Source organism: Vicugna pacos, chromosome 17 (genome assembly GCF_048564905.1).
Source record: "Vicugna pacos chromosome 17, VicPac4, whole genome shotgun sequence".
Classification (NCBI taxonomy): domain Eukaryota; kingdom Metazoa; phylum Chordata; class Mammalia; order Artiodactyla; family Camelidae; genus Vicugna; species Vicugna pacos.
The window spans coordinates 55,393,027-55,420,542 of record NC_133003.1 but is presented as its reverse complement, the minus strand read 5'-3'; the positions used below and the strand labels follow the sequence as shown (position 1 = coordinate 55,420,542).

The 27,516-nt window shown below is 57.1% G+C and overlaps 1 protein-coding gene across 3 annotated transcripts in view; it reads left to right on the top strand.

Annotated features, from left to right (window-relative positions):
- The first annotated feature begins 1,704 nt into the window (after positions 1-1,704).
- The window catches only part of SLC41A3 (solute carrier family 41 member 3), a 46,592-nt gene continuing 20,780 nt past the window's right edge, over positions 1,705-27,516 (top strand). Inside the window, exons 1-3 of one of the 3 annotated variants that reach the window (XM_072942022.1) lie at positions 1,706-2,049; positions 9,652-9,938; positions 23,366-23,473. In XM_072942022.1, the coding sequence (XP_072798123.1) occupies positions 9,684-9,938; positions 23,366-23,473 (363 nt within the window). In that variant the 5' untranslated portion in view covers positions 1,706-2,049; positions 9,652-9,683. Of the gene's footprint in view, positions 2,050-9,651; positions 9,939-18,456; positions 18,804-23,365; positions 23,474-27,516 lie in introns of those variants that run through there. The other 2 variants (XM_072942023.1, XM_006206846.4) reach the window with 2 other exon arrangements.

Sequence of the window (27,516 nt, the reverse complement as noted above, 5' to 3'; positions counted from 1 at the left end):
TGACCTCATATAAACTTTATGGCTTCCTGATACACCCTGTTCCAAATGCAGTTACTTTGGAGATTAGGGCTTCCGCATAGGAAGTCTGGAAGGCTAAAATTCAGTCCTTAATATCCCCTAACGTTGTCCAGAACTTTAACATTTACAGACGTCTTTTGTGTCTACGTATCTTAAATAAACTTCCATCCCCAAACCTCAGCTTTGGCAGAGTAGCCCTTTGCAAAAGCTGCTCACTGCTTAGAATCCGGCCAGTTCTCCAGATGCCCAAGCCAAGGCCCTGGGCCCTTGTAAATGCCTGTGAATGAGGGGATGGAAATGGGGCAGGAGCCAGTTTGCAGGAACTGATGCAGGCCGCCCGCCCCTGCCGAGGCCTCGAGGCGTGGGTCCTGTGTCCTGAGTGGCCTCCGTCCTTTGGAGCTGGGCTGCCCCTTCGCAAGAGTGCTACGCTCTCGAGCTTCTTCCACTGCTGAGGTCAACTCTCTTGCCATTTATCACTATGCTTCTGCTGGTTTATTTTTCTTGCAGTAAAGTTAAGAATGAAATGAAATATTTCTTGTGCCCATAACTATATTGAAACAAGACAGCCCCACCTCAACATTTACTGAACGCAGGGTAAGAGTACAAATGGGACCCACAAACCATGTGTCTGAATTCATAAGAACCGCAAAGAAAACAAACTGTAAAATGGAGTCGTTCTAGTTTCCGGCCTTGACAGATACATCCCCACAGCAACTTGGGGGTTCCCTTGGCTTCCAAGGGGCCCTGTGGGAAGGGATGGCCGTGTTCCCGGACCCGTGTTCTCTCCAGAGCGCTGATCTGGGCGCACATTCGGGAAGGGGCTTGGAGCAGTGGGACCTCCCAGGCCCCAGGGAGCAGCACAGTCTAGGAAGTTCAGAGCAGGACTACTGATGCCCAGGGGACACGACCCCTGTCCCGTGCAGAGGGCAGGAGAGGCCCTCTAAAGCCTAGGTGCCTGGGGAGGGCGCAGGCAATTCCAAAACCAGACACAGGTCCAGAAGGCCGCCCGATCCCCGGAAGCGGGTGACCCTGGAGAATCTCTGTGTCTGCTGCAGTAATACAGTGCAGTGTTTACGGAATCTTGTTAACCGTCTGGCCTCTAGCTGTGCTTGACCTCCTACCCCTCAGGTCAGGCCACATTCTGGCTCTGACCCTGACCAGGCTTCCAGCAAACCCTGCCCTGAGCTTTGCCTGAGCCACCCCCTCCCCAAAGTCTCCCATTCCTCCTGGACCTGGGCTTCAACAGGCTAACTGCCAAAAGACAGTCGTGAGCCCGTCGGGGAAAACTGAACCCGACTGGGTACTTCTGTCAGGTGTGATCCTGGTATTACCGGAATGTCTGAAAAGCAGACCTTATGGATTAGATAGACTCAAGCAATCAAAGGTGAAGTGTGTCTGCCGGGTGCTTTAAAATTACTGCAGGAGAAACGGTGTGTGTATGGGGGTCGGGATACAGGTGAAAAACTGCACACGCAGCCACGCCTGCAGCTGGCCATTGGGGCTGGGGCCACTTCACTGACCCTGTCGCCTGAGGTTTCCACGACGACACCGACGTGGGGGGAGGCAGGTCCTCACGCCCCCTCCTCCCGGCAGCCGCCTCGGCAGAGACCCCGCCCCGCGCCCCGCCCAGGTCTGCGCGGGTCTCGCCGAGCGAATCCGAGACGCTCGGACGCGCGCGGGCTACGCAGCCCGGGGCGGGGCCGGGAGCCCGCGGGACCCGCTCCCCTGCGCGAGGACCCGGCGCTGGAGCCCGGGGCGGGCGTGGGGGCGGTATCTTCTCGGTCTCCCGTCGCCGCGCCTCCCACTCCGCCCGGGGCCGGAGGATGAGCCCCGGAGCACCCCACCCCGCCCCAGGGCCTGTCTCGCCCCCGAGTCTTGCGCAGCCGGGCCGGGCGAGGGCGGCACCGGGGCGGGGACACCGGGTCTCGGGGCGGGCTTTGGGGGAAGTCGCGGGCCCGCCTCCTCCGGCGCCCCGGCAGCCGCGCTTCTCCTCCCGGGGAGCCGCTTCCCGCCGCCGCGCGAGGGCGTCCGGTGAGTGCGGCCCTGCTTGCGGTGGGGCCGGGGTGGGCGCGCGGAGGGGGCGGCCCGGCGTCCGAGGGGCCGGGCAGGAGGTACGCGGAAGAGGAAGCGGGACTGGGGAGAGAAGGGGACAGCCCGCAGGGCCCGGGCGTGGGGAGCAGGGCGGGGACTCCGAGGGCGCGGAGCGTGGGGGGCCTGTCTCACGTAGGCCCGGCGTCCGCGGGAACTGGCCCGCCCGCCCCTCCCCCATCGGAAGCCACCCAGGTGGGTCCGGCAGCGCGCGGCCTCAGCGGCCCCTCCAGGTGATTCTGCTGATGTGCGGTTCAGCCACGGCCCGGAAACCTGAGAGCCTCTGCGGGCTTGGAGCCCGGCGTGGGGCCCACGTGTCCTGCGAGGCCGGGGTGTTACTCCTTTCATCTTCACCGTCCTGCGGAGGCACGGAAGCTTAGCTTTGCCCAGGACACACAGCCGGGAAGGGGAGGAGCTGGGAGTCCAACCCTGGGGGCGGCTCCAGGGAGCGAGCTCTCACCGGGACACGTGTGAAGCCCCGCGGCGCTGCCGCTGCGGGGGGCCGGGCGGGGGGGGGGGCGTCTGCGCGGGGCGGACCGGGTCCAGCAGCTGCTGCCCAGTGGGCGGTGAGGAGTGGCCCTGCCTTCGGGCCAGCAGTAGTGTGAATGAGGTGCTAGTGACCAGGTCTGGGGGGCTCGTGTGGTGTGGAAGCCGGGGTCTGGGGCTCGTTGGCGTTGTGCTGGTCACCGCTGGCCTGGTTCAGACCGTGTGTGGAAGCAGCGGGTGGGTCCTGAGCCCAAAGGGAACGGAGGACGAAGAGACGGAGAGGCTGTATCTGTCATTGTGTCCTGAGGGCAGGAGAGAAGTGGAGGGAGGACTACAGGGTAACTTGAGGTCAACATGCTTTGGAGGCAAATCCCAGAGCAAGCCCCCCCCCAACCCCGACCCCACAACCCCCGCGGAGGTAGGGGGAGAACGGAGGAGGCGGGAGAGGAGACCTTGCAGATGGGTATCCTTAAGAGGCTGAGCTGGGCCCTGGACCAGGGGAGGCTGCCTCTCCAGGCTCTCTTTGCCCTCTGGTCCAGGGGTCAGCAGGGGCCATCCTGGGTTCTCATGTGGATGAGGGGAGAGAACTGCCCACAGTCACTGGTAGCTGAGTCTGGGAATTTTTGATGAGATGAAGGATGTGGCACTGCTGGGACCCCAGGCCCCCAGCCAGGTTCTCCTGAGCGTCCTTTCTTCCCGTGGGCTCTGGGAGCCATGTGGAGATGCAGCAGGGGGGCCCTGTGTGGTGCCCGGGTAGGGCAGACCTGGAGCCCTCCCCCCACACGCTCTCCCTCCATCACCTGCCTCCCCATGTGGCCAGCTCACATGTGGCCTACCAGCATCGCTGCAGAGGGGGCAGCAGCAACTTAGAGGAAGGGTCAGGCTCAGAGGGTCAAGGGCGAGGAGACCCCTGGGGAGGTGGAGCATGGGGTCCAGCCCTCACGAGTGACCAGGGTTGCAGCTGGCCGGGTGGGAGCAGCTCTGTGGTCTCTGGGCTGGTGACGGCCCCGAGTCCCTTAATCAGAAGGTGCAGGTCGTGCGGGAATCAGTACCTCCCAGCCTGGTGACTGCCTTTGAGCCAAGTGCAGCCCAGTGTCTGCCGGCTGGTAGGTAAGGGGCTGTTCATACCTCAGGGGCCCCTGGAGACGCGGGGCTACCCCTACCCCGTGCCGCCTACTCGTTGCTCACTGGCGACCCTCTCTCTGCCCTGGCACCTTCTCTGCTGACTCAGGCGTCTGCGGCTCATGGGGAGGGGCTGCGGGTTAAAACAGGGAACCCCAGGCCTCTGCTCTTCCTGACTCTGTAGATCCTGTGGGAACAGAGTTCTACCCGCAGCTATGTGCAGCAAGCCCGTCGCCTGATCCCTTGCCTGAAATTGTCCAAGAGGAGGCCTAGAAAGGACAGCCCTGCTGAGGAGAGGGGTGGGAAGATGTATACATTTTATTAAAAAAAAAAAAAGAGGACCTGGATAATTGATTAAAAAATATATATAATGTGTCAGAGAGAGTGTGTGTGTGTGTGTGTGTGTGTACACACACTGAAGGAGATACATTAAACTTAGTGTTAGTTACTTTGGAGCAGTGAATTTTTTTTGTTCTGTCAACTTTGGTAGAATATATATATATTTTTTTTTTTAAACATTTTTTATTCAGTTATAGTCATTTTACAATCTTGCGTGAAATTCCAGTGTAGAGCACAATTTTTCAGTTATACATGAACATAGGTATATGCATTGTCACATTGTTTCGCTGTGAACTACCACAAGATCTTGTATACATTTCCCTGTGCTATACAGTATAATCTTATTTATCTATTCTGCATATGCCTGTCAGTATCTACAAATTAGGAAATCCCAGTCTGTCCCTTCCCACCCCCCGCCCCCTTGGCAACCACAAGTTTGTATTCCATGCCTGTGAGTCTGTTTCTGTTTTGTATTTATGTTCTTTTTTTTTTAGATTCCGCATATGAGCGATCTCATATGGTATTTTTTTTAAGGGGGTAGGTAATTAGATTTATTTATTTATTCTTAGAGGAGGTACTAGGGATTGAACCCAGGATCTTATGCATGCTAGGCATACGCTCTACCACTTGAGCTATATTCTACCCCCCCATGGTATTTTTCTTTCTCTTTCTGGCTTACTTCGCTTAGAATGACATTCTCCAAGAACATCCATGTTACTGCAAATGGCGTTATGTTGTCGGTTTTTATGACTGAATAGTATTCCATCGTATAAATGTACCACATCTTCTTTGTCCAGTCATCTGTTGATGGACATTTAGGCTGTTTCCATGTCTTGGCTATTGTAAAGAGTGCTGCTATGAACATTGGGGTGCAGGTGTCATTTTGAAGTAGGGTTCCTTCTGGATGTGCGCCCAGGAGCAGGATTACTGGGTCATAGGGTAAGTCTATTCCTAATCTTTTGAGGAATCTCCATACTGTTTTCCACAGTGACTGCACCAAACTGTATTCCCACCAGCAGTGTAGGAGGGTTCCCTTTTCTCCACAGCCTCTCCAGCATTTGTCATTTGTGGACTTTTGAATGACAGCCTTTCTGACTGGTGTGAGGTGATACCTCATTGTAGTTTTGATTTGCATTTCTCTGATAATTAGTGATATTGAGCATTTTTTCATGTGCCTGTTGATCATTTGTATTTCTTCATTGGAGAATTGCTTGTTTAGGTCTTCTGCCCATTTTTGGATTGGGTTGTTTGGTTTTTTCTTATTATGTCGTATGAGCTGCTTATATATTCTGGAGATCAAGCCTTTGTTGGTTTCATCGTTGGCAAAAATTTTCTCCCATTCCATAGGTTGTTGTTTTGTTTTACTTACGGTTTCTTTTGCTGTGCAGAAGCTTGTAAGTTTCATTAGGTCCCATTTGTTTATTCTTGCTTTTATTTCTATTGCTTGGGTAGACTGCCCTAGGAGAGCATTTTTGAGATGTTTGTGAGATAATGTTTTGCCTATGTTTTCTTCTAGGACGTTTGTTGTATCTTGTCTTACGTTTAAGTCTTTGATCCATTTTGAGTTCATTTTTGTGTATGGTGTGAGGGAGTGTTCTAGCTTCATTGATTTACATGCTGCTGTCCAGTTTTCCCAACACCATTTGCTGAAGAGACTGTCTTTATTCCATTGTATATTCTTGCCTCCTTTGTCGAAGATTAGTTGACCGAAAGTTTGTGGGTTCATTTCTGGGCTGTCTGTTCTGTTCCATTGGTCTATATGTCTGTTTTTGTACGAATACCATGCTGTCTTGATGACTGTAGCTCTATAGTATTGTCTGAAGTGGAATATATTTTTTTAATTGAAGTTTAGTTGATTTACAGTATTGTGTTTCTGGTGTACAGCATAGCGATTCAGTTATACATTATATGTATTCTTTTTCACATTATTTTCCGTTATAGGCTATTACAAGGTATTGAATGTAGTTCCCTGTGCTGTGCAGTAGGTCCTTGTTGTTCATCTATTTTACACACAGAAGTTTGTACCTGCTAGTCCCAAACTCCTAATTTATCCTTCCCCACTTCCCCCCGGTAACCATAGCTGCGTTTTCTGTGTCTCTGGGTCTGTGTTTTGTAGATAAGCTCGTTTGTATCACTTTTCTTAGGTTCCGTGTAAAAGTGATGTCATGTGCTGTTTGTCCTTCTCTGACTTGTTTCACTTAGAATGGTCATCTCCAGGTCCATCCATGTTGCTGCATTCTTTTAAATGGCTGAGTAGTATTCCATTGCATAAATGTACCATGACTTCTTTGTCCAGTCATCTGTGGATGGACATTTAGGCTGTTTCCGTGTCTTGGCTACTGTAAGTAGTGCTGCTGTGAACATTGGGGTGCAGGTGTCTTTTTGAATTAGAGTTCCCTCTGGGTATGTGCCCAGGAGTGGGACTGCTGAATCACATGTTAGGTCTATTTTTAGTTTCTTAAGAAACCTCCATACTGTTTTCCACAGTGGCTGCACCAGTTTACCTTCCCACCCGCAGTGCGGGAGGGCTCCCTTTTCTCTACACCCTCTCCAGCATTTATCGTTTGTGGACTTTTTAATGCTGGCCATTCTGACTGGTGTGAGGTGATACCTCGTTGTAGTTTTGACTGAAACTTCTCTGATAATTAGCGATGTTGAGCATTTTTTCAACATTGCCTATTGGCCATCTGGAACTTTCTGTATTGTCTGAATTATAGCTCTCATCAACACATTACTTTCGTGATAAGAGCAATCAAGTTTTTATTTTGGAAGGAAAAGTAATTTGGATGGTCCCTAAAGAGTAGGACAGATGAGTGGATTGTGGTGCCTTCACACGGGAGCCTTCTGTACACCAGGACCTGAAACGAATCCCACGATGTGGCTGAATCTCAGAAGACTGATGTCAAGTGAAAGAAATAAGACGTGGAAAGAACAAATGGAGTGTGACTTTATTGATCTAAATTGCAAAGTAAGCAACACACTACTATGGGGGCCCTCCTTATCCATGGGGGGTACGTCCCGAGACCCCCGGTGGGCGCCTGAGCCCTGCTATGCTCTGTTTCCTCCCGTGCGTATGTACCTGCGGTAAAGCTGAATTTGTAGACTGGGCGCAGCATCACTGCTCTTGTGTTTGGGGCCATTGTTAAGTAAAATAGCCTCAGAAGCGCGGTGCTAAGTGGTGTCTCAGTGCGGTTCTGATTAGCATCTTCCAACAGCTGATGCTGAGCGTGTCTTGCTGTGCCTCCTCGCTGGCCGTGGTGTTCTCTTCTCTGCAGAGATGTCTGTTCAGCTCCTCGCCAGGTCTTGAATTGGCTTTACTGTTGGGTTGTAAGTGTTCTTTTTGTGTTCTGGATACTAGACCCTAATCGGATGACTGGCAAACAATTCTCATTTTGTGGGCTGACTTTTCCCTTCCTTGATAGTGTCCTTGGAAATAGAAAAGCTTGAAATGTTGGTGAGGCCCAGTTCACCTGGCCCTTCTTTGGCTGCTTGCACTGTGGTCTTCCCGTCCAAGAAACCAAAGCCTAGTCCGAGGTCACCGTGTTTCCTTCCATGTGTTGTACAGGTTCTGCCCTCAGGCCGGGGCTCTGGCTGAGGCGGCCTCTGCCTGCGGTGGAGGTGGGGCCCCAGGTCCGTCCCTGTGCCTGTGGGTGTCCTGCTGTCTCCACCCTGTTGGCTGAGGAGGCCGTCCTTCCCTGCTGGTCGTGTGGGCGTCCTTGCTGGAGGTCAGCTGCCTGTGGAGGCAGGCTTTGTCTCGGACCCTCAGCTCTGTTTCATTGGCCTGTATGTCTGGTCTTGTGCCGGCGCTGCGCCGTCTGGTTACTCCAGCCTCACGGTTAAGTTTTGAAATCCTAACGCGCGTCCTCCAACTTTGTTCTTTTTCCGAAGTTGTTTAGGATTCTGGGTCCCTTGCATTTCCACGTGACTCTTAGGATCAACTTGTCACTTTCTCCAAAATAAGCCACTGGAATTTTGGCAGGGGTTGCACTGAATCTGTAGACCACCGTGAGGAGTGTTGCCACCTTAACAGCTTCACGTCTTCCAGCCTGTGAACACGGAAGATCTCTCCACTTACTGAGTTTGTGAAGTTTGCTTCCTGCCGTGTTTTACGGTGCTCGGGGAGAAGCTGACACTTCTTTGGTGGGATGTGCTGTGTGTCGCGCTACTGCGGACACAGCTGTTTCCTTAGTTCAGTTCTTGGGGGGTTTGTTGCTGGTGTGTGGAAGTGCGGCTCAACCCTTAAGGGCTGACGTGTGTCCTGCGGCCTCGCCGAGCCTGCTGTGCGCTGTGACAGGTGTGTGCGTGGCTCTGTGTGGAAGGCCCGGCTGTTTGCAGGTGAGATGCTCTCACTTCTTCGTTTCCAACCTGTGTGCTTGGTGTTCGCTCGTGAAGCCGTCTGGTCTTGGTCTTCTCTTTATGAGACTTTTTTTTTTTTTTTTTTTGCTAATTCAATCTTTTAGTTGTTATAGGCCTGTTCATTAGAAAAAAAAAGTTTCCTGAGTTAGTTTGAGTGTTTGTAGAAATCTGTCCGTACCATCTTGGTTTCTAATTGTTGATGTACGATTATTCACAGTGTTCCCTCGTGACTATTTTTAAATTTGTAAGTTTGAGAGTAATGTTCCCTTGCAAGTGTTTGAGTCTTCTCTCTCGTTGTCTTGGTCAGTCTAGCTATGGGTTTGCCATTTTTCCAATCTTGTCCACTTTTGGTTCTTTGTTTTCCCTGTTGCCTTTCTGCCCTGTATTCCACTCACTGCCTCTCATCTTTGTTTCTTCCTGCCCTCCACTTTTTGGGGGGTTGGTGGTGAGTCTGCTCTGTCTTCTCCTCTCCCACGTTTTTCTTCAAGTGGAAGATTAATTCATTAGTTGGAGCATTTCCTTTTCAACGTTGGCATTTGCAGGTGGGAGTTTCCCTCTAGTGCCGTGTTCCCTGCCGTCTGGAGGCTCTGGTCTATCGTGTTTCCGTTTTCATTTATCTCAGATGATTTTCTGATTTGTGATTTCTTCTTTGACCCATCAGTTATTTGAATGTGTTGTTTAGTTTCCACATATTTGTCATTTCCCAAATTTCCTTTTGTTACTGATTTCTAATTCTGTGGTCGCCCTGAGGGTCACAGTGAGCTCCTGAGCTCACAACATTCTGGTTCAGATTAACAGCAGCTTTATTTCACTAGTGTGTAAAATGTGTGTTCCTGTGTAGCCCTGCTCCCTCCCCCTTTGTGCTCCATTGCACACAGTTGCGTCCTTCTACGTCACGTGCCCATCAGCACTGATTTGTAACTGTCGCGCACTGGGCTGTTGTGTTTCAATCAGACAAGAGAGAAAAGTCACTCGTGGGAAAGCGCACTTAGGCTGGTTTCGTGTTTCCCTGTGTAGTTACCTCGCTGATGCTCCTTGTTGCTCCGTGCGGATTATTAAGTAGAAAACGGTTGTAAATCAGGGTTGCAGGAGGCCATGTGGAGCAGACACCAAGGGAGGGGCTGTGGAGTCGCCGGAGCCACGCGACCCCGGCTGGACAGGAGGGCCAGACGCCTTACAGGCTGTCGGCCCCTGGGAGTCGGGAACTCTGCCCTGTAAGCCCTGTTGCTTCGTGTCTCCTAGGTTGAGGCTGCTGGTGGCTCAGCTGTGCTCAGATGGATGGGACAGAGGCCCGACAGCGGAGGCCAGAGGAGCTGGGGCTGCCACACACGCTCAGCACTGGACAACTCCCTGCAGCCTCAGAAGATGGAACTCTGAGTGTACCTGAGGGCCCCAGGGTGGCCCCTAAACCACTGGGGACTGAGCTCAGCAGGGAGACCGCCTTGTCCATTGGCCTTCAGGTGACAGTGCCCTTCGTGTTTGCGGGCCTGGGACTGTCTGGGGCAGGCATCCTTTTGAACTATTTCCAGGTAAGAGGGAACTAAATGGGAATGGCGTAGCTGGGGTCCTGTCCAGTGTCAGGATAGCTGAGAGTAGGCAGCTCCACGCTGTGTCCAGCTTGAGGGCCAAGGGCAGGGTCTCCTCTTCTCAAATACCACTTTTCTGTATTTGGGGCAAGATTCTTTTAGTTTCTAGTGATAGAGACTAAATTTAACTCAGATTAAGCTTTAACAGACAATTTATTGGCTCAAATAATTGAAATATCTAAGGGGTTGGATTTCAGGCATGGCATGATCCAGGTGATTAAATGATATCAAGATACCAGCTCTTTATCTCTCAGCTCTATTTCATTTTCAGGAAGATTCTGTATTTAGAGATGAGGGTGGCCTTTAGCAGTCAATCCTTTGTATGTGTGCTCTTAAGAAAAAAAGAGAGAGAGACCTCTTTGTCAATAACCATGTCAGTCTCCAAAAATTGACCTTGATGTCAAGTGTCCACTCCTATTCCAGTTACTACTCCCTGAGGGATGACACTGTTTGCTTGGCCAACCTGCCCTGTGTTGTCATCACTCTTTGAGGAGTGGCAGAGCCCCTTCATTTACACCCTCCCAGACCCCACAGAGGAGGAGCTGGGTGTTACCGTCAGATAGGAGTGTTATGGTGTACCATACCTTTCTTGTTCTTTCACTGTCAGAGCCCCGCTCCCTTCATCCGCACGATCCTCGGAAGTCCTCCCTGCAAAGGCGTGACACCTGAGTACCTGGAGTCATTGCCGGCCAGGTCGCTCTGTCACTGGCAATGAATGAGAGCAAAGTTTGTCTGGAATGGACGAGCTGGAGACACAGGGCTGGCCTTGGCCTCACTCCTGCTTCAGGGGCTCCGTGCACTGGGGTCTCTAGGCCCGGGAATGTAGGCCCTTCCGTCACTGATTTGGAACCAATCAGGGTTTAAGTCCCAAGCTGCCTCTTTGCTCTAAGGCTGCTTTAAAATTTTTAAAAACCAGCACTTAAAAATCAGGAGATTTCACATAAAAATTCAAATTCCTCTTCTGAAAACCTGGCCACCCTCATGATGTTGGACCCACATCCCCTCATGGCCAGTGTTAGCAGTTGCTGCCCCTCGAGGTGTCCCAGTCCCCACTGCTCCCTCTCGTGTTCCACCCCCAGCTCCATCACCTGCCTGGCCCCACCCTGCCTGGGGTCCTCAGGGACCATCCCCAGTCCCTCGCTGTCCAGGTCCTCACAGCCCTGCTGACCGCCCAGGCGCCTCCTGGCCTCGTCAGGCCCCAGGATGGCGGCTTCTCAAGTCGGAGTCCCTGCCCTGGGCTGACTCAGCCCCATTCCCCTTTTGATCTGTCGGTGACTCAGCCCCAGTCCCCCATTTGATCTGTTGGTGACCCTCCCCAGACCCCTCAGCCTTCTCCTTCCTCCAGTGACCTGCTGCCCTCAGGCTCCACATCCTTCTTTAGCCTGTGGTCAGTCAGCACTGCTGTAGCCTCCAGAGTGCCTCAGGGCCTCATTTCCATGTCCCAGAAGCACCACATCCCCAACACTCCCCAGGGATTCCCTCCTCCCAGCCCCACCTCCACCTGCCGCCCCACCCCACCGCCCTCCTGACTCAGGCTCCCTGCAGCTCACTGTGCCAGTGATTTCCAAAACGCCCGTCTCACTCTGTCCTGTCGGTGTAAAGTCACTCAGTGTGTGTCCCCTGCACACGTGCACACACATACGTGTGTATGTTTAGATGCGTGTTGATTTGTACATGTATATGATACGTATGTGTGTTTACACACACGCACATATATGTGCCCCTAGGACTCCAGAGCGAAGCCAGCTGGCTTTGGGCCTTACCTTCTCTCCTGGTGTCTCCTCTGCATGCTGGAGCAAAAGGCAGAGCTGCCCATGGGGCGGGGCGGGTGCTGCACTGCACCACAAGGGCCGCTGCTGGGTCCTTGTTCTTGTGGACATCCTGTCAGGGGCTGGGCTGGGCTGGGCTCATATGCTAATTGCAACTTAGAAAGATACAGATTGGAAGCGTCAGGTCCAGTGCTTTCACTTGCTGTTGAATTGTCGCTCGCCTACCCGGGGGCGGTGGCACAGCCCAGGCGCATCCGGGAGCCACTCTCCCAGGCCTTCTAATCTCGGTGCATTTCTCCCGGGCCTGTGGGACGAAACCCAAACTCCTGGAACCGGCATCACATGTCCTGACTCGCCCGGTGTCCCAGTTAGGATGGCTTCAGCCGTGTGGTGGGCTAAGCAGGAAGGGACCGTGTCATCTGCCAAACGAGATTCCTAGGAGGGGTGACTCTGCGGCTGGAAAGTGGCCTGGTCACCAGCCAGAGATGCTCTGAGGCCGGGGTCTTCCCACGTCCCGGCTGAGGCAGCCTCTAGGGCCAGCTTCAACTCGGAGCCACGCCGGGTGCTGGGGGAAGGGCAGCCTGTGTTCTGGCCCCTCCTCCAGCACAGGGAGGCTTCGCGGAGAGCCCCAGCTTCTCACTGGCAGGACTTGGGCACGTCCCATGTTGAGACCAAACACCAGTTGAGGACGGAGTGGCCATGGCTGGCTCGCGGTCCGCGGGCGGGCCCTGGGTGGGGAAAGGGGCCTGCAGCTCCTCGGCCTCACCTAGGCCGCCCCTCCCCCACGTTCCTTCCCACCAACCCGGGGAGGCTCCCATGTTGTCCGGAGCCGGTTCTGAGACTCCCCTACCAGCATCTTGCTTCCCGCTGACGGTGCTTCACCTCCTTGGTCAGGTGAGGCTCCCTGAGCGTAGAGGCTGCGCTTTTTTTTTAATTGAATTTTTTTCTGGAGAAATAAAGCATTCAGGTGCCCCAGTTTTGGAAAGGTCCCCACGTGTACGGGGCCCGCCCTGGGCTCTGCTGCTCGGCTCGGCTGGTCAGGTTGTCCCCACCGCATGTGCTTATCTGTATTCACTTGTCCAAAATGTGTTTCTCTTACCCTCTTACCTATGTGATGGTGCAAACTGTTGTGTGCTTTGCTTTTTCACTTCATAGTGTATCTCAGCAATTATTCTTTATAAATGTGTCGAGAGCTGCCTTTTCTTTAACGGCTGTCAGTATCCCATTGGGCAGACATGCCAGAGTTCGTTTAACCACCTCCTCTGGTGTACTTTCAAGTTTTACTCCTGTATTCCTTTGCTTGAGCAGCTGTAACAAAGTAACACAGGTGGGATGGCCGGAACAGCAGGCATGAATTTCTCCAGTCCTGGGGGCTGGGTGTCCGAGGTCAGGATGTGGGCGGCCCCGCGCCTGGCTGTGTCGGCCACTGCCCTCTCCGTGTCCTCACACGGCTGTTCCACTTGCACCGTTGTCTTAGTCTCCTCTTTTACGTCCTCTGGGATGTAGGCCACCGCGTGACTTCTTTAAAGGCCCTACCTCCAGACACAGCCACATTCTGAGGTGCCGGGGGTCAGGGCTTCAGTGTGGAGGGCACAGTCGGTCCTTGACAGCTTAAAGCAGCATCGCTAACACCGCCACGTTCCTCGCCTGCTGAGGGACGGAGTGAGTGGCTGTGTCCGAGGGCACAGGCGTCTGTGACGGATAGACTCAGGCCTGCTTCCGGCTCCCTCCACGTGGTTCATTTCAGCATCTCTGGTCTTCCTCTGCGTCTTGTCTGACACCAGGGACCTGGTCACCCCGAGCTTAGGGCTTAGAGCTCCGTGGTGCCGTGGGCCGGGGTCCGCGCCGCTGGGTGTTGGCTCCAGGCCCCAGGAGGCTGTGGCCTTGGCCCCAGCTCCCCCACAGCGTGAGCAGGAGTCGCCTCCCAGCAGTTGTGGACGGAGGCCTTTCCCCGCTGGCTCAGCCGTTGCGGATTCATCCACGCGTAGGTTGGGGAAGGAGCGGGCCTGCCAGCGGGACGGTCGCAGGGGCAGCATCCTCGCTGGCTGCTGGGCTCAGCTCAGGAGGAGGGTTGAGGGTCAGAGGCCGGGAGCCCCAGGGGCCATCGCTGGGGCCCTGCCGTGACCTCGGGAGTGGGCTCTGCCTTTCCTGGCAGGAGTGAGTGAGGGCGAGGGTCTGGGTGTTTCTGTTACGTCCTTTGCCCGCATTTCTGTGGAGAGGTCATCCCCTTTCTTGTCGATACCTGGGGGCTCTTCGTACATTAGGGAAACTGGCCCTTCCGTTGTGACGTGGGTTGTACGTTTTCCTATTCACCTTTTGAGTTTGCTTTTGGTGGTTTTTGCTGGGCATGTATTTTTTATGTGGTCGGATCAATCCCCTTTCTTCTAAGGCTCCGAGCCCGCGTCCTCCTTGGCAGCAGAAGCCGCCCCTGACGCAACGCCCAGCCCCTGCACAGCCCACGGGCTGCGCTCTCAGGGAGGGAGAGCGCCCCTCGGGCGTGAGGCTGCACTCAGCGGGAGTTCAGGCGGGTGGTCACAGACACTGTGGGTCTGCAGAGGGTCGGAGGCCCCGGGCCCCGTGTGGGTGGGTGGGGGAGGAGGAGGAGGGGGGTCCAGCAGGGGTCAGGCCTGAGTGGCAGCTGGAGAGCAGAAACAAGGGCGGGGACCGAGAGGGAAGGGATCCGGGTTAGCCGGACTGGGCGACGCGGTGGGTGGGCCAGCCTGTCGCCATCACCTCCTCCATCACCCTGGGTGAGGGGTGATCCCCGCCCAGGGTTGTGGGGGTGGCCGGGCGCACAAAGCCCCACACTGGAGAGTTGACACTCACATGTCCTCGAGCCAGGAAAGGACTCTGTTCACCCCACCGGGCCCCCAGGGGCGCGCTGGTCCCGGAGTGAGCCCGTGGGGTTGGGACGCTGCGTGGTCTCAGAGGGGAGGGGCCCTGGTTTCTCCGGAGGGAATAGAGCCCATTGCCCAGGCAGGAGGAGGCGCCGTCCCCACAGCGAGAAGGGCTTCTTGTCCCCGGGCTCGAGGTGGGGCTTGTATGGGGGCAGCCCAGGCCCTGCCCCACCCCCACATACCTCCGCCTCATTCACCCTGGATGCCTGACTCCAGCCTAAAGCCTGGTGGCACCGGGACTTCCCGTGGTGGGTGGGAGCTGCCCCGGCAGGGAGTAGGCTCCCGTCGGGGGGAGGGCGTGCAGGGGTCCCCTCTGTGACCAGTACAGGTGATGAGAGGCCTGTGTGGGTGCAGGAGAGCCTGCCCCAGGGGACACGAATCCACACCCTCTACTGCCTGTGGCAACGGTGACACCCGGGGTTGGGGGGATCCACTTGCCCCCGGTAACTTAAATAGGAGTTGTCTGAGGACCCCGTCAGTTCAGGGCGTGGCTGACGTCCTGAACCTTCCTGAGGAGTGGAATGAGGAGGGTCCGGAGACCATGTGCCGGCGGAGACATCTGTGGCCTCGCTGTGTATTCTCAGCTTCTGGAGGCAGGAGTTCTCGGGGTCCCTAACCCTAAAAGAGACTTGTCTTGGGCAGCGGTACAGGCGTCCGTAAGAGGACAGACCCCAGGCGTCCGGGGCCGAAGTGCCTCTGCGGGCTGGGCACTTGTGCTGACGGTCGGGTGGGTGGGGTCCTTCACCGGGGCGTCCATGAGCCCCACTGCGATACCCAGTGTGTCCAGACCCCTCCGCGCTCCACCAGGTGATCCCAAGGGGCTCCCTGGGGCCACGGTGTGGTGTGGGTCACCTCCTCTGGGGCTGTGGCACCTGGCAGGGACTGAGGGCGCAGAGGCCGCCCCTCCTGCCAGCGAGCTGTGTGGGGGCCCGGGAAGGACTCCACCCTGTCGAGCTGTGCCCCCCAAGGCTCAGCGTGTCCTGAGCTGTTGGGTGGGCCTGGGGAGGTTCAAGGTCACCCAGAAACCACCTGACACTGAGCCAGATCCCTCCCGCGGCCCAGGGCAGCCCTGGCATCTAGAACGAGCCCTTTGAGATACTTTGTGCTACTGAACTCTTGTAAAATCACGGCCTTGATTTCCTGGATTGTGACCCAGTAAGCTGTGTTGACATGTTTTGTCCTCAAGTCACTTGGGAAAGTCATCTTTCCTGCGCAGTGGCATCTTGTATTTATTTTTGGTGACAGTTTATTTTTGTTATAAAAGCAAGTATTCACGATGGAATATGCAGAAAGTTATGAAATAAAGGCCACTTCTAACCCCACCACCCAGAGCCGCCTGCTTTCAGCATCTGGGTGCTGCGTGTGTGTGTGTGCTCATTGTTGTTTAAACAAAAATGAGAAACATTTCTGTAATGGTTTATAAGCTGCCTAGTTAGAAGCCTCTTCCTCGGCGTGATCACGCGAATGGTGGTAACTTCCACGTCTTCTGTGCTGATGGGCTCAGTTCAGGGACCCGCGGTGTGTGGTTACACGTTGTGTTACGACGCTTGACCACATTCAGGACTGTGGAGAAATCACAGGACGTGCTGAAGCCAGAGGAAGCGACGGCTTGCCGGGGCCTTGGGAGGCGAGCGGCCTGTTGCAGAGTGGGCAGTGGAACAGGGCTCTGTCTTGAACTAGCCCCCTTAGACCTGTCAGCTTCTGCCACGCTTTTCCTAGAAACATGCCATTTTTCTCGGCCTCCTACTGGTTCGGACTCTTGTGTGAACAAACTGACCCTAAGCAGGGAGGGTGGGCAGCTGCAGACAGATGGCAGGGAGTGGACGCCGGCGGGTGGCCGTGCTGGGTCAGGAGCCTCTGACGCTTACTTGGTGTGATCTTGGGAAAACCCTCTCAGGGCCTCCGGTTTCTCGTTTGCAGAACCGGGGGCTGTGCTTCCTGGTGGACGTCTCGGGGTGTCTGGAGGGGCTGGGGGGGTGGGACACATCTGCACGTCACGGCCACGGGCAGCGCAGGGTGGACCGTCCATCCTGCGGACACTGCGTGTGGGGGCCCCTCCTTGTCACAGGCACAACTGCGCTTCCCAGGAAGCTCCAAGCATGTCTGTTCTGCTGACCGGCTGGGACCAGCCCTACTGTGGAGTACATGAACGCGCTTCTTCCCCAGCGCTGCAGACTGGGACCCAGTTCTCAGGAGGGCCTCGCTGCAGGAAGGCTGCCGTGAGAGGTTCAGAGAAGTGCTGTGGGGCTCCTGGGGTTCAAATGCTTGGCCTCAGAACCTGAACTTCCTGGGGTGACGCATGCACGGCCCTTGAGGATGTGTGGGTGCGCATGCAGCTGGGTGCCCCGAGATGCTGTGTGCAGAGCATGTGTTGCCTGGGGTCAGGTGGGCTAGGAGCGGGGGAGGGCCATGTCCATGAGCTGGAGAGGTCTGGGGTCAGCAGATCGAGAGGGGGTGATGTGGTTGGGGAGGGATCTGCAGAAATGGTCGTGGAGGGCGGGTGGGTCTGCGGTCCTTGCCCGTCCTGGTCAGGGTGCACGTGTCCTGAGAGCCAGGGGAGGATCTGGGCTGGGGTTTGCCAGTTAGCTGTGAACGGCCCCCCTTTACTGTAGGAAACCACGCCTGACTTGGGCTTGTTTGAGGCCTGACATCAGTTAGATCATGAATCTGCTGTTCGGGTACAGCCCGGTGAGGATGGTCATCCACTGGCTACAGCCTCTGCTGAGGGGACACACAGCCCGGGATGGTCCACTCGCTGAGAGGATGGCTGCCCCGGGGCCGCGCTGGGGAACATGTGGCTGCTCCTGGACAGGGTGGCTGGGCCCAGAGCCGGACGGGCAGCCTCTCCTCTCAGATGGGGGGCCGACAAAGCCCTGGCCTCACTGGGCAGTAAACTCGTTCTGTCCGGCTCCTGGGAGGGGCTCAGAAACACTGGTGGGACGAGTGAGGAAACGCATGGTGGGAGGAGGGACGCAGTGAGAGGAATATTGAAACTGCAGGGAAATGGTTATCAGAGTCTGGCTGGGGTTGGAGGGTGGGTGTGGGCTCGGGAGGTCAGTGGGATCCAGTGGCGAGGATGGAGCCCCACGCCGAGGGGTGGACGCTCCAGCCGTGGTGCCCAGGAGGGTGAGTGAGTGTCCGGCTCTCAGCACGGGGCTCTTGTTGGCTGTGGCCCTGCTCAGCCTGATCTCAGGCCTGGACACCATCCCTGATACCCGTGGGTTCACGGCAGACATGCTCATTCATTCCACATCAGGGCCCCGTCTCCTTGGGGCAGGTCTCACCTCCGTCAGGACGAGCCGGGGCCCCTGGGAAGCGCCTGACAGGTCTTCTGTCCCAAGAGAGAGCAGGCTGCACTCCTCCTGTGACCACAGCTGTTTCCTGTGGCGGTGAGCCCCTGGACACGCGCTCGAGGGACCCCAGGGCGTGGCTTCTTTCTTGGGGGCCTGCGGGCCTCTTGACCTTGAGGCATAGAGCCCTCAGGAGCTGCAGACCCGGCCCGAGGGCAGGTCCCTCAGAGGCAGAGGCTGTGCAGGGACCAGCCAGCCTCTGCATGGCCCTCGCCAAGGCCAGGCCTCACGTGGCTCCATCTCTCTGGTCTGGCCCACACTGGCTCAGGCCGGGCGGCTGGATGCTGTCAAGGTCACGCCGAGGAACAGGGAACCTCCTTGTGGGAGGCTGTGCACCCGAGGGAGGTCCTGGCGGGTGCACAGCCACTGTCCAAGGAGAACCTGATCTGTGGGGAGTGGACGCGCCAGGGCCCCGAGTGAGGCTGCGTCACACCGGCCTTTGTTCCTCACTCGCACGCTCTGGCCCTCGGCCCAGGGGCTCCTGGCGGCTCTGCTGTGTGGACTCTCACAGAAACGAGCCCTGGTGCGGACGGAGGACGGCACAGGGACACCACGGGCTCGGATGTCGGCCCCTGGGCACGTGGCCACGGCCTGGTCATGGTGGTCACCCAGCTGAATCTGGAGTTCCGCTTCCAGGGCGGGAAGCTGCGAGGCTTCAGCTGTGAGCTCACGCGGTCCCCCCATGGGGTCTTTCCCGAGACCTTCGTCACCATCATGGGCCAGATCGTGGTGCCGGTGCTGCTGTCCAGCCTGGGCATGGTGACTACCGGCCTGGTGATGAACGCCGTCCAGGTGCAAACTGGGCCCCGGGGGTGGCGGCCAGTCCCAGGCTCAGTGGTGTTGAGGTCCCAGGGACCTCAGCGTCTGAGACTCTCAGATGCTCCAGCAGTCAGCCTGCATGAGCAGTCAGCCTGGGAGCTCGCACCGTTTCCCTGCGGCAGACACAGATTCACAGGGCAGGGCCTGGACAGCTGAGTCCTGCTCTGCGTTGCCTCCCCCCCGAGCCAATTCGGCGTCCCCTCCTCCGTTCCCTGCCTGTGAGCGAGGCAGGGTTGTGAGGTTGTGGGGTGGGTGGCCCAAGGGTGACAAGCCCTGGGATCTCCTGGGGTCTCTTGGAGGGACAAGGTCCTGAGTCTGGACAAGGGTCTTCGCTGGGAGAGGCATTTGCCGGAAGGCCCGGGGTCTGCTTCTGCCTTGGGTTGGCTCTGGGAGCCTCATTTGGGTCACTTAACGGAGCTCATGTGTTATTCTGGAAAAACCAGAGCATATTCATGAGAACTGGGGCAGGGGGGTGCACCTGTAATTTCTCAGCCCTGGCTCGTGTCAGGATCATGGAAACTGTACATGGGTGGGGTCACAGCATTGCTCTTTAATCTGTGAAGTTAAATTTAAGTTCATTGTCAGCCCGTGGGGATGTCCAGACAGTGTCCCCCAGTGCCCTGCATCCCCGTGCAGGTGGCACGTCCCTCCCAGTCGCCGCCCAGCATTCCTGGGCACTGTATCCGAGCTGGAGGGGGCGGCCAGTGCCCACCCAAGGCCCCAGTCTTGGACGAGGCTCATGGTGCCTCCGGGTGGCCCGCACCACCCAGTGGGTGGGACGCTCACCCTACTGGGCCGTGTGCTCAGGATCTGGGCTCCCGTCTCCTGCCTCACCCTGGAGTTGCTCCAGGGTCTGCCACCGGTCACCTGTGGGCACTGTGGAGAGTCTGCCCCGAGTCTCCTGGCTGCCCCCATGGGACCGCACATGGAGAGAGGCTCGGAGTCCCTCCACCCCCTTGTATGTCCCTGGGCCGCCCACCCACCACCCTTTGTAACAGGACCACAGACCCGAGCTCAGGAGATGCCCTGCCTCTTCCTGGAGCCTAGGAGGGCATTTCCCAGGCCACTGAGAACTTGTCAGAGTCCAGAGGACTCGGTGGGTCACTGGGGTAGGGAAAGACGGCAGGGGGGTGGTGCCTGGCTGTCGACAGAGGTGCCCCAGGGCTGGTCCGGGAGGAAGCCCCGCTGGAGGGCAGAAGGCCCTTCCTGACCTCCAAGTTCAGGTGCCATCGGGCGCCTGGCCCGGAGCGCACAGTGGAGGGGGCGCTGTCTGCCTCAGGAGGTCCGGCAGCTGGGAGGTCAGAACTGCTCTGGACGTCCCAGCCCTTCGCTTCTCCCCACTTTGCAGACGTGGTACTTGCTTCGCTGGTCTCCCAAGGGTGCACCCCAGCCCTCTGCTGACCCCGCTCAGCAGTGCAGGAGGCAGCCTTGCCAACACCAGCCCACAGGGCAGCCCTGCATCCGGGGTGAGTGGCTTCCGCCCGTGGTGCCCAGGCCAGTGCCTGCCCAGAGCTTCGAGCCCCCGGGGGCTGGCCGCCTGGCCCGACAGGCGTGCCCCTGGGCTGTGCCCCCAGGCCGTCCCCGGCGACTGGCTGGATGCTGGTTTCACCCACTCTGTTTGGGGCCAGGAGCCTCTGTTTGGGTTCTGAGTTTAGTCTGTAGTCGGCCACAGTATCAATTCGGCATCTTCAGAAAATTATTTTCCAGGCACACGGATGCGGGGCAAACATCTTTTTATGAAACGAGTACTGCGGTGAGGCTGAGCCCCTTCTGACCCCGGCCTCAGCCTCAGTCTCTCTCACTTCTGGGCCACGCGTGTCCTCCAGACCTTCCAGGGTTTCCTTGCACACGTGTGCGCCAGGGTCAGTGTGGCTGCTCTTCCTCCTTCAGGGCTGGACGGACGGGCTGGCTGCCTGGGAGCAGCTGACAGCCACGTGTTGGCAGTGTAGGCAGAGCCACTTGTCACCCGGCACCTGCGTTTGTTCAGTGTGTTTGGTTACCTTCTGAGCAGAAACACACCTTCCTGGTGTTCGTGCCTGGTGGCCGCCTGGGCGCCCCATGGGCGGGGGCGGCAGGTCGGGGACTCCCAGAGCTAGGGGCGCTTTGCCAGGCTCAGGTGACGTAGCAGCTCCCGCAAAGGGGTCAGTGTGTGTCGGCTCACGGGCGCAGGGGAGCGCTTGGGGGGCCAGGCCAAGGCGGGGGGCCGGGCACTGAGCGCCAAGGGCCACCAGTTTTGTCCTTGTTCTTGTTCTAAAGCGAAGTGTTTGCGTCAGCAGGGCCCAGCCCCGGCACGGAGAAAACCGCATGGCCGGTGGGCGCACTGAGCGTGGGGTACGTGCATGCGGCGCCCACCCAGCCCCCCCCTGCTCCCCTGCACGACCAGCATTCTTGTGTGTGTCTGAGGACCTGGGAACGTGAGGACCACACCTGTGGGTCCACCCCAGGGGTGGGACGGCAGTGGAGGACTGTGTGACGTGACCCTATCTGTGTAATCGGACTCAGAGCCCGCAGTGGGGCTGGAGGCGACCTGGAGGCGCTGCTCAGTGGTGGCTGGTGGGGGTTGCAGGGAGCGGAGTCTGTAGCCGTGACTCAGATCCCCCAGCTGCAGACCATCCCTCTAACCAAGTCCAGCCGCCCCACCACCTGGCGTGGGCGCCATTCGGGTGTTGCTGGAGAGGGCCTGGTGGAGTTCATGACAGCCAGGGTGTGCTGGGTGGGGAGTAAGTCCTGGCTGGCAGAGCAGGAAGGATGCCCGGAAGCGGGGCAGGACAAGGGGTCTGCGCGATCAGCTCAGCCTGGAGTCCTGGGTCAGGGGGCCTGGGGGCATCCAGGGTGTTGGCAGCTGGGTGCAGATGTCACGCCCAGAAGGCAGATCAAGCCAGCCCAGTGCTGTCAGGCTGCCCTGTGGGCCACAAAAACCCGACCAGTTCAGGGTCTCCCTGGAGAAGGCTGCAGGTCAGATGGCTCAGCCTGGGACATCCGCTAGGCTCACGGTGTCCCCAGGACCCTGGTCTTGTGTCCTCTGGCTTCTGTCCACACATGCTAGTTTTGTCTCAGAACGGCCCCTTGTGGTTTCTTAGCCATCCTTGGCCAACTCCTCGCAGGAGGACAAGACCGCTGTCTGCAGGATCTCTGCCCTACCCTGACTCCCTGCTTGCTCACGGCCTGTGGGGTGAGGGGAGGGTGATGCGGCCTTGGAAGGGGAGGACCTGGAGAGAAGGGAGAGTCGGGGTCCAGAGGGCAGGGGGCCCACTCTCCGGTCTCCTGACCTTGGGTCACCACCAGCAGAAGCAGGTTTGAGTGGATGGCTGAGTCCTGGGAGGGTCGGGCAGCAGGTGGCAGGGCGGCGGCCTGACCTAGCCCTTGGTTTGGCTCTGCCTGTCCAGGAACAGGGACTCTCTCTACATAGAGATGGAATCTTGAGGAAGGGTGACCCGAGCTTTGCTGGGAAAAGCGTATGGTCGTGGGGGTCGGTCCTGCAGGCTGGGGGCTGTTGTGGAGAGAGAGGCTGGTGTGGCGTCAAGACTCCCGGCCCGTTCTGGAGAGTCAGAGATGGTTGTCAGACCTTCGTAGCCTTCCCACCTGGAGAAAGGAAATAAATCCCATAAATTAAATTTAAAACGTGTAAAAGTGCAGGAGGAAGAAGAGGAGGCCTTGCTGAGGCCGAAATGGGACAGTTAGAGGTCAGCAGGGCCCCTGGAAGCTGTGGAGGGGCTCCTGCGTGGGAGACGCTGCAGCACGGGCTGAGCTGGGGTGTCGCTGGGGCCGCGGGCAAGGACGGACGGGGGCCCAGCCAGAGGCGGGGGGCCAGGAGGAGGGGAACTGCCTGCTGCTCAGGGAGGCAGAGGGAGGGGCCGGTGGGTTGCTGGTTTCTGTGTTGGTGGGCAGAGCGGGTGGGAAGGGCCTTCAGGCTGGAGGGGCCTGTGCGGGGCTCAGAGGGGAGTGGACGGAGGCAGCCCCTCCTCACCTAATGACAGAGTTCCTTCTGGATTTTGAGGAGGCGGCAGACTCATCCCGCCGTGCTGGGTGTGGTTCTGTGTGGTTCTGAATCTCACAGCTTTGTGGAAAAGGTAGAGGAGGAAGAGGCCCCGGAGAGAACCTTGGCTGAGGTCAGAGACCTGGCCGACCCGTGGCTGCAGGTCTCCTAGATACATCCTGGGCTGCTCCGCTCCCCGGTCCTCGAGACCCCCTGCCCCCAGCCAGCTGTGGCACCAGTGACTTGCTCCTGTTCCCTCAGACGTGTGCGCACCGCACGGGCAGGTTTGCCAGCTGGGCCCGGCCGGCTGGCCCCAGGGAGCTGCCCCGCCCCCAGTTTTCTGCTGCCCAGGAAGAAGGGGGCTCTCCTGGCCGTGGTCCACTGAGCACCATTAGGAAGGTTTCTCAGTTTCATCATTACTTCGTATTTAGTTTAAAGCCACTTAAGAAACTGCCTAGTCTTACTCGTTCACAGGGAGCGGGAACTTGCTGAAGCTTCTCAAGAAATTCCCGAATGTGTAGCCCATGTGCTTGGACTGACCCCCGACCCCTCCCTGCAGGACTGGCCCGTGTTCGTGGAGGTAAAAGACTTGCTGACGCTGGTGCCACCCTTGGTGGGCCTGAAGGGCAACCTGGAGATGACGCTGGCGTCGCGGCTCTCCACGGCGGTGAGTGGCTAGCCCGGGGGTGGCGGGGTCGTGGGGCCGTGCTCCGTCGGGAGGCTCTGCCGGGCCCCCCCCCGGCTGGCATCCTGTTGCTCTGCGTCCTGGGCACCCCAGTCTGTGCTGCACCCCAGCACCAGGGACTGAGCCCCGCTCCACATGTGAGCCAGACGCGGTGCTGAGAACACAGGCTTGGTGGAGGATCCCAGAGGAAGGAGATGTTCCATGGTGTCAGCAGCCCCATGGGGGCGTCTGTCCCCCTGGTTCCTTGAATCCCTGTTGCCGGCGGGGTCTTACTCTGGGCCCCCTGGCTGCCAGGTTCCCGCCGTCAGGGGCTGTAAACCCTCCCCTTTGTCACGCCAAGAGGTGTCTCCCGTCTCTGCGAGAACACTGGCGGTGCTGTGTGCACGGCACCGGGAGGAGGCCATGCAGGCGTGTGCTGAGGGCCCGGCGGGGGCTCCGAGGAGCTGAGCTGGAGCGAGGTGAGGGATGGTCGGCCGAACAGCAGCCCCCAAAGATGTCCATGTTCTAACCCATGAAGACTGTGAATGCTCCCTTGCGGGGAGAAGGTCTGCGCGTGAGATTCATCAGGGACCTTGACACAGGAGACTGGGTTATCCAGCTGGGCCGTGTCGTCAGAAGGGTCCACGGAGAGAGAGGCAGGGGGACGTCCAGGCAGAGGATGGAGCCTGTGAAGGAAGCAGGTCCCGGGAGAGAGGGTGCCGCTGGCTTTGAAGGTGGAAGAAGGGCTGTGGGTCCAGAGATGACTCTCGACCTGCCGGGAACAGTGAAGAACGGAGGCTGCCCAGAGCCCGGGAGGCACCAGGGGGCCCACTGTGGGCTCCCGGCCTCCAGAGACGACACGCGGGTGCAGTTTCACACCCTGGGGTCTGTGATCGTGGGCTGTAGCAGTGGGAGGGGCGGGCCGGCGGGGCCAGGGCCTGCAGAGCCTCCTGGCCATCGGGAGGTTTTCAGCATGACGCACATGCTCGCACGCACACACACGAGTGTGGTTAAGTTGGTGAGTGAGGGGAAAGATGTTTCTGGTAAGCTCTGCCACGGCGGCATTACGTTACGTTTTTATTCATAATGCTCAGCTGCATGTTAAACACGTCTGTGCAACTGTTGTGTCTCAACGTTGTAATTCTTTTAAAATGTGCGAAATGTGGAGGGAAAGGCAATGGCTACTAGGGTAGCCACCAGCTCCTCTCATCACGACAGAGCCTTTAAAGGCGTCCAACACCCGGCGCTGCAGCGACGCGTAAATCAGCGCAGCAGAAACTCACGGGTTTCACATGCACAGCTCGGGCTTTCGGCAGGCATCTCCACCCGCAGCCACCACTCCCGCTGAGACAAGGACAGCTGTCCCCCGCGGCTCCGCCCAGCAAGCCCTGGGACCCCAGCCTTCCATGCCCATTTGTGGTTTAGAAATACTCGGTGCAGCTTGAACCAGAAGATTACTTGTGCTGTCCTGGCTACCTCAGCTGGTGTCAGACGCCAAGAAAAGGAAGCAGAGCCTTAGGTAAGAAAGGAGGAGAGAAGCTGACGTCCTACTGTTACGCTTGTCTTCTTGAAGAGCTGCAAACAGATCAACAGAAAACCTGTAACACGAATAATCTCAGTAAAGTGACCCGGTTCCGCAGGCTCCGGATGAAGTTTGAAACAGACATCGACATACACAGACGTATCCGCGTGCCTCCAGCACACTAAGAGCGGCCCTTACGAACTACGGCTGGAAAGTCGAACTGAAGAAGTCGAAGAGCAGTATCTTTCCAACTACTAGCCGATTTTAAGACCTCTTCAGGCCGGGAGAGCGCAGAGATAGAGCGTGTGCTTAGCGTGCACAAGGTCCTGGGTTCAATCCCCAGTACCTCCATTAGAAAAGAAAAAACAAGATTCAAAACCTCTTCAGAGAGAAGCCTCAGAAAGATCTAGGCAGGGCCTACACAAATAAAATGATGAACTCTACCAAGCGAAACAGAAATTGGGAGAGAGTCACAGAGCTCCTGGGGGGGAGAGTCAGTGTGGTCCGTTCTCCTTGTTCTGGTTTATAAAAGTAATGCAGTTAGTATCAGCAGGCCAAAGAGATGCGGGGGAGCATTCGACAATATGATTGTAACGTTTATCTTGGTCATTTGGATAACCAAGAAAATAGTGGTAGGAAAGAGGGAAAGAGGACTAATGGTGAGATTTGATTTCCAGATTTTGGAATGTAATACAAACTATGTCATTAAAATCTTTTGTAACCAGTCTTCTCTGATACATCATGGAACAAAACAGAGCATCCAGAAATCAGCTCAGATTTGTACAGATAGAATCTGCTGTGTGATAACGCTGGCGCTTGAATCAGTGCAAAGAGGATGAATTATTAATTAATGATGCTAAGATACTTGGCTAATTCTTTGGAAGTAATTTTTATTTTACGTCATACATAAATACATACTTTGAATAGATCGAAGAATTTAAAATAAAGCATGGTACCAGAAAATGCACCTGTGTTTTTAGAATCTGGCAACAAGAAACGCTTTTTAAGTACCAGATCTACAAAGGGAAGGCGGTGGCAGTGTCTCAGCTCACGTGGAGGCTGTGTGATAACTTGTTGTCTTTGACACACCCAGCCGCCTGAGGCCTGAGGGACGTGCTGTGTCAGTTCTGGGCCGTGTCGGTGATCAGGGTGTGGCCGGGCTGGCTTCTGCCGTATCTGCTCCAGGCCCCCCAGCCGCAGGGGGTTTGCTGGCGTCTCTGGGGTCTGTGGCTTGTAGACGAGTCACCCAGCCTCTGACTTGACCTGCACGTGGGGCTCACCCTGCACGACACGCATCCGAGCTCCCTGTCTGAGAGAGCAGGGTCCTGCTGGCTTTGGCCCCGCCTGGTGCAGGCGGCCCCGCCCCCGCTCAGGACATCTGCGATCACCCGTTCTCCAAGTACAGTCACTTCCTGGGGAGCTGGGGGTAGGGCTTCACACTGTGGGGAACACAGTGCTGCCGGAACAGTCTCCTCGCACAGACTCGAAGGGGGATCGCCCACCAAGGGAAGCGACGATGCGTGAAACTAACAGCATCTGCAGCCTCCAGGATCGAAGCAGCTCTTTCACGCGCGTGTGAAGACAAGCCTTTCCGCGTGAACAGAGGCAGTAACCCAGCGCAGAAAACCCCCTCCGTCACACGAGCCATCAGTGGCTTTCATTTTCCGTGCACTTTTACCGCGTGTCTGAACTGAAGGGCGGACGCCCGTGAACCTGCGTGTCCACTGCTGGAAAGGGGTGGGCGCGGGACTTCTCAGCGCTCCTGGTGCCATCTGTCAGGGCCGTATGCAAAACCCTGAAGATGTGTACACGCTCCACCCCAGGAATTCTGTTCCCAGTGATTTATCCTAAAGAAACGTGTGCCAGAGACCCCGGTACAGGCACAGCCTCCGTGGGGTTCTTCCTGCTTTTGGTTTTGAAGGAACTGTGGATGAACAGAACAGCAGCCCCGGCTATGCTGTCCACCTGTGCTGCCCCGTCCAGAGAGCTGTGTGCACTGCCTCCCATGTGCCGGCGGGTCAGCTCCCTCTGCTCAGCACGTCCTTGGGACCCGCCCGCGTGTCCCGCAGCTCCGTGTTTGGCTGGGCGTGTTCCGTGGAGTCGGACAGTCCTCGCTCGGAGGGCGACTCGCCGTTTGCGGTGCTGCTGGTGCCGACGGAGCTCGTGTGGACGTCGTGTGCAGCTCCCGCATACAGTCGGCTGTCATTTCCCGGAATTTCCAGCAGTGAGATGGCTGGTGGTACAGTAGTGCTTAGTTTTTAAAGAAACTGCCAGAAAATTTTGTAAATTCTCACCAGCAGCTTTTGAGCTCTTCAGTTTGGCTGTGTCCTCACCAGTGTGTGGTATTGTCTGGTTTTTATAACTGCTTTAACGGGTATGCAGTGGTATCTCATCTCAGCCTTGATTTGCATTTCCCTAGTGACAAGTGATCTCCACGAGCGTATTTGCCATTCATGTCCTTTTTAGTGAAGCGACTAGTCATACCTTCTCCCGTTTTCTAACTACATTACTTTTCTTGCTCTTG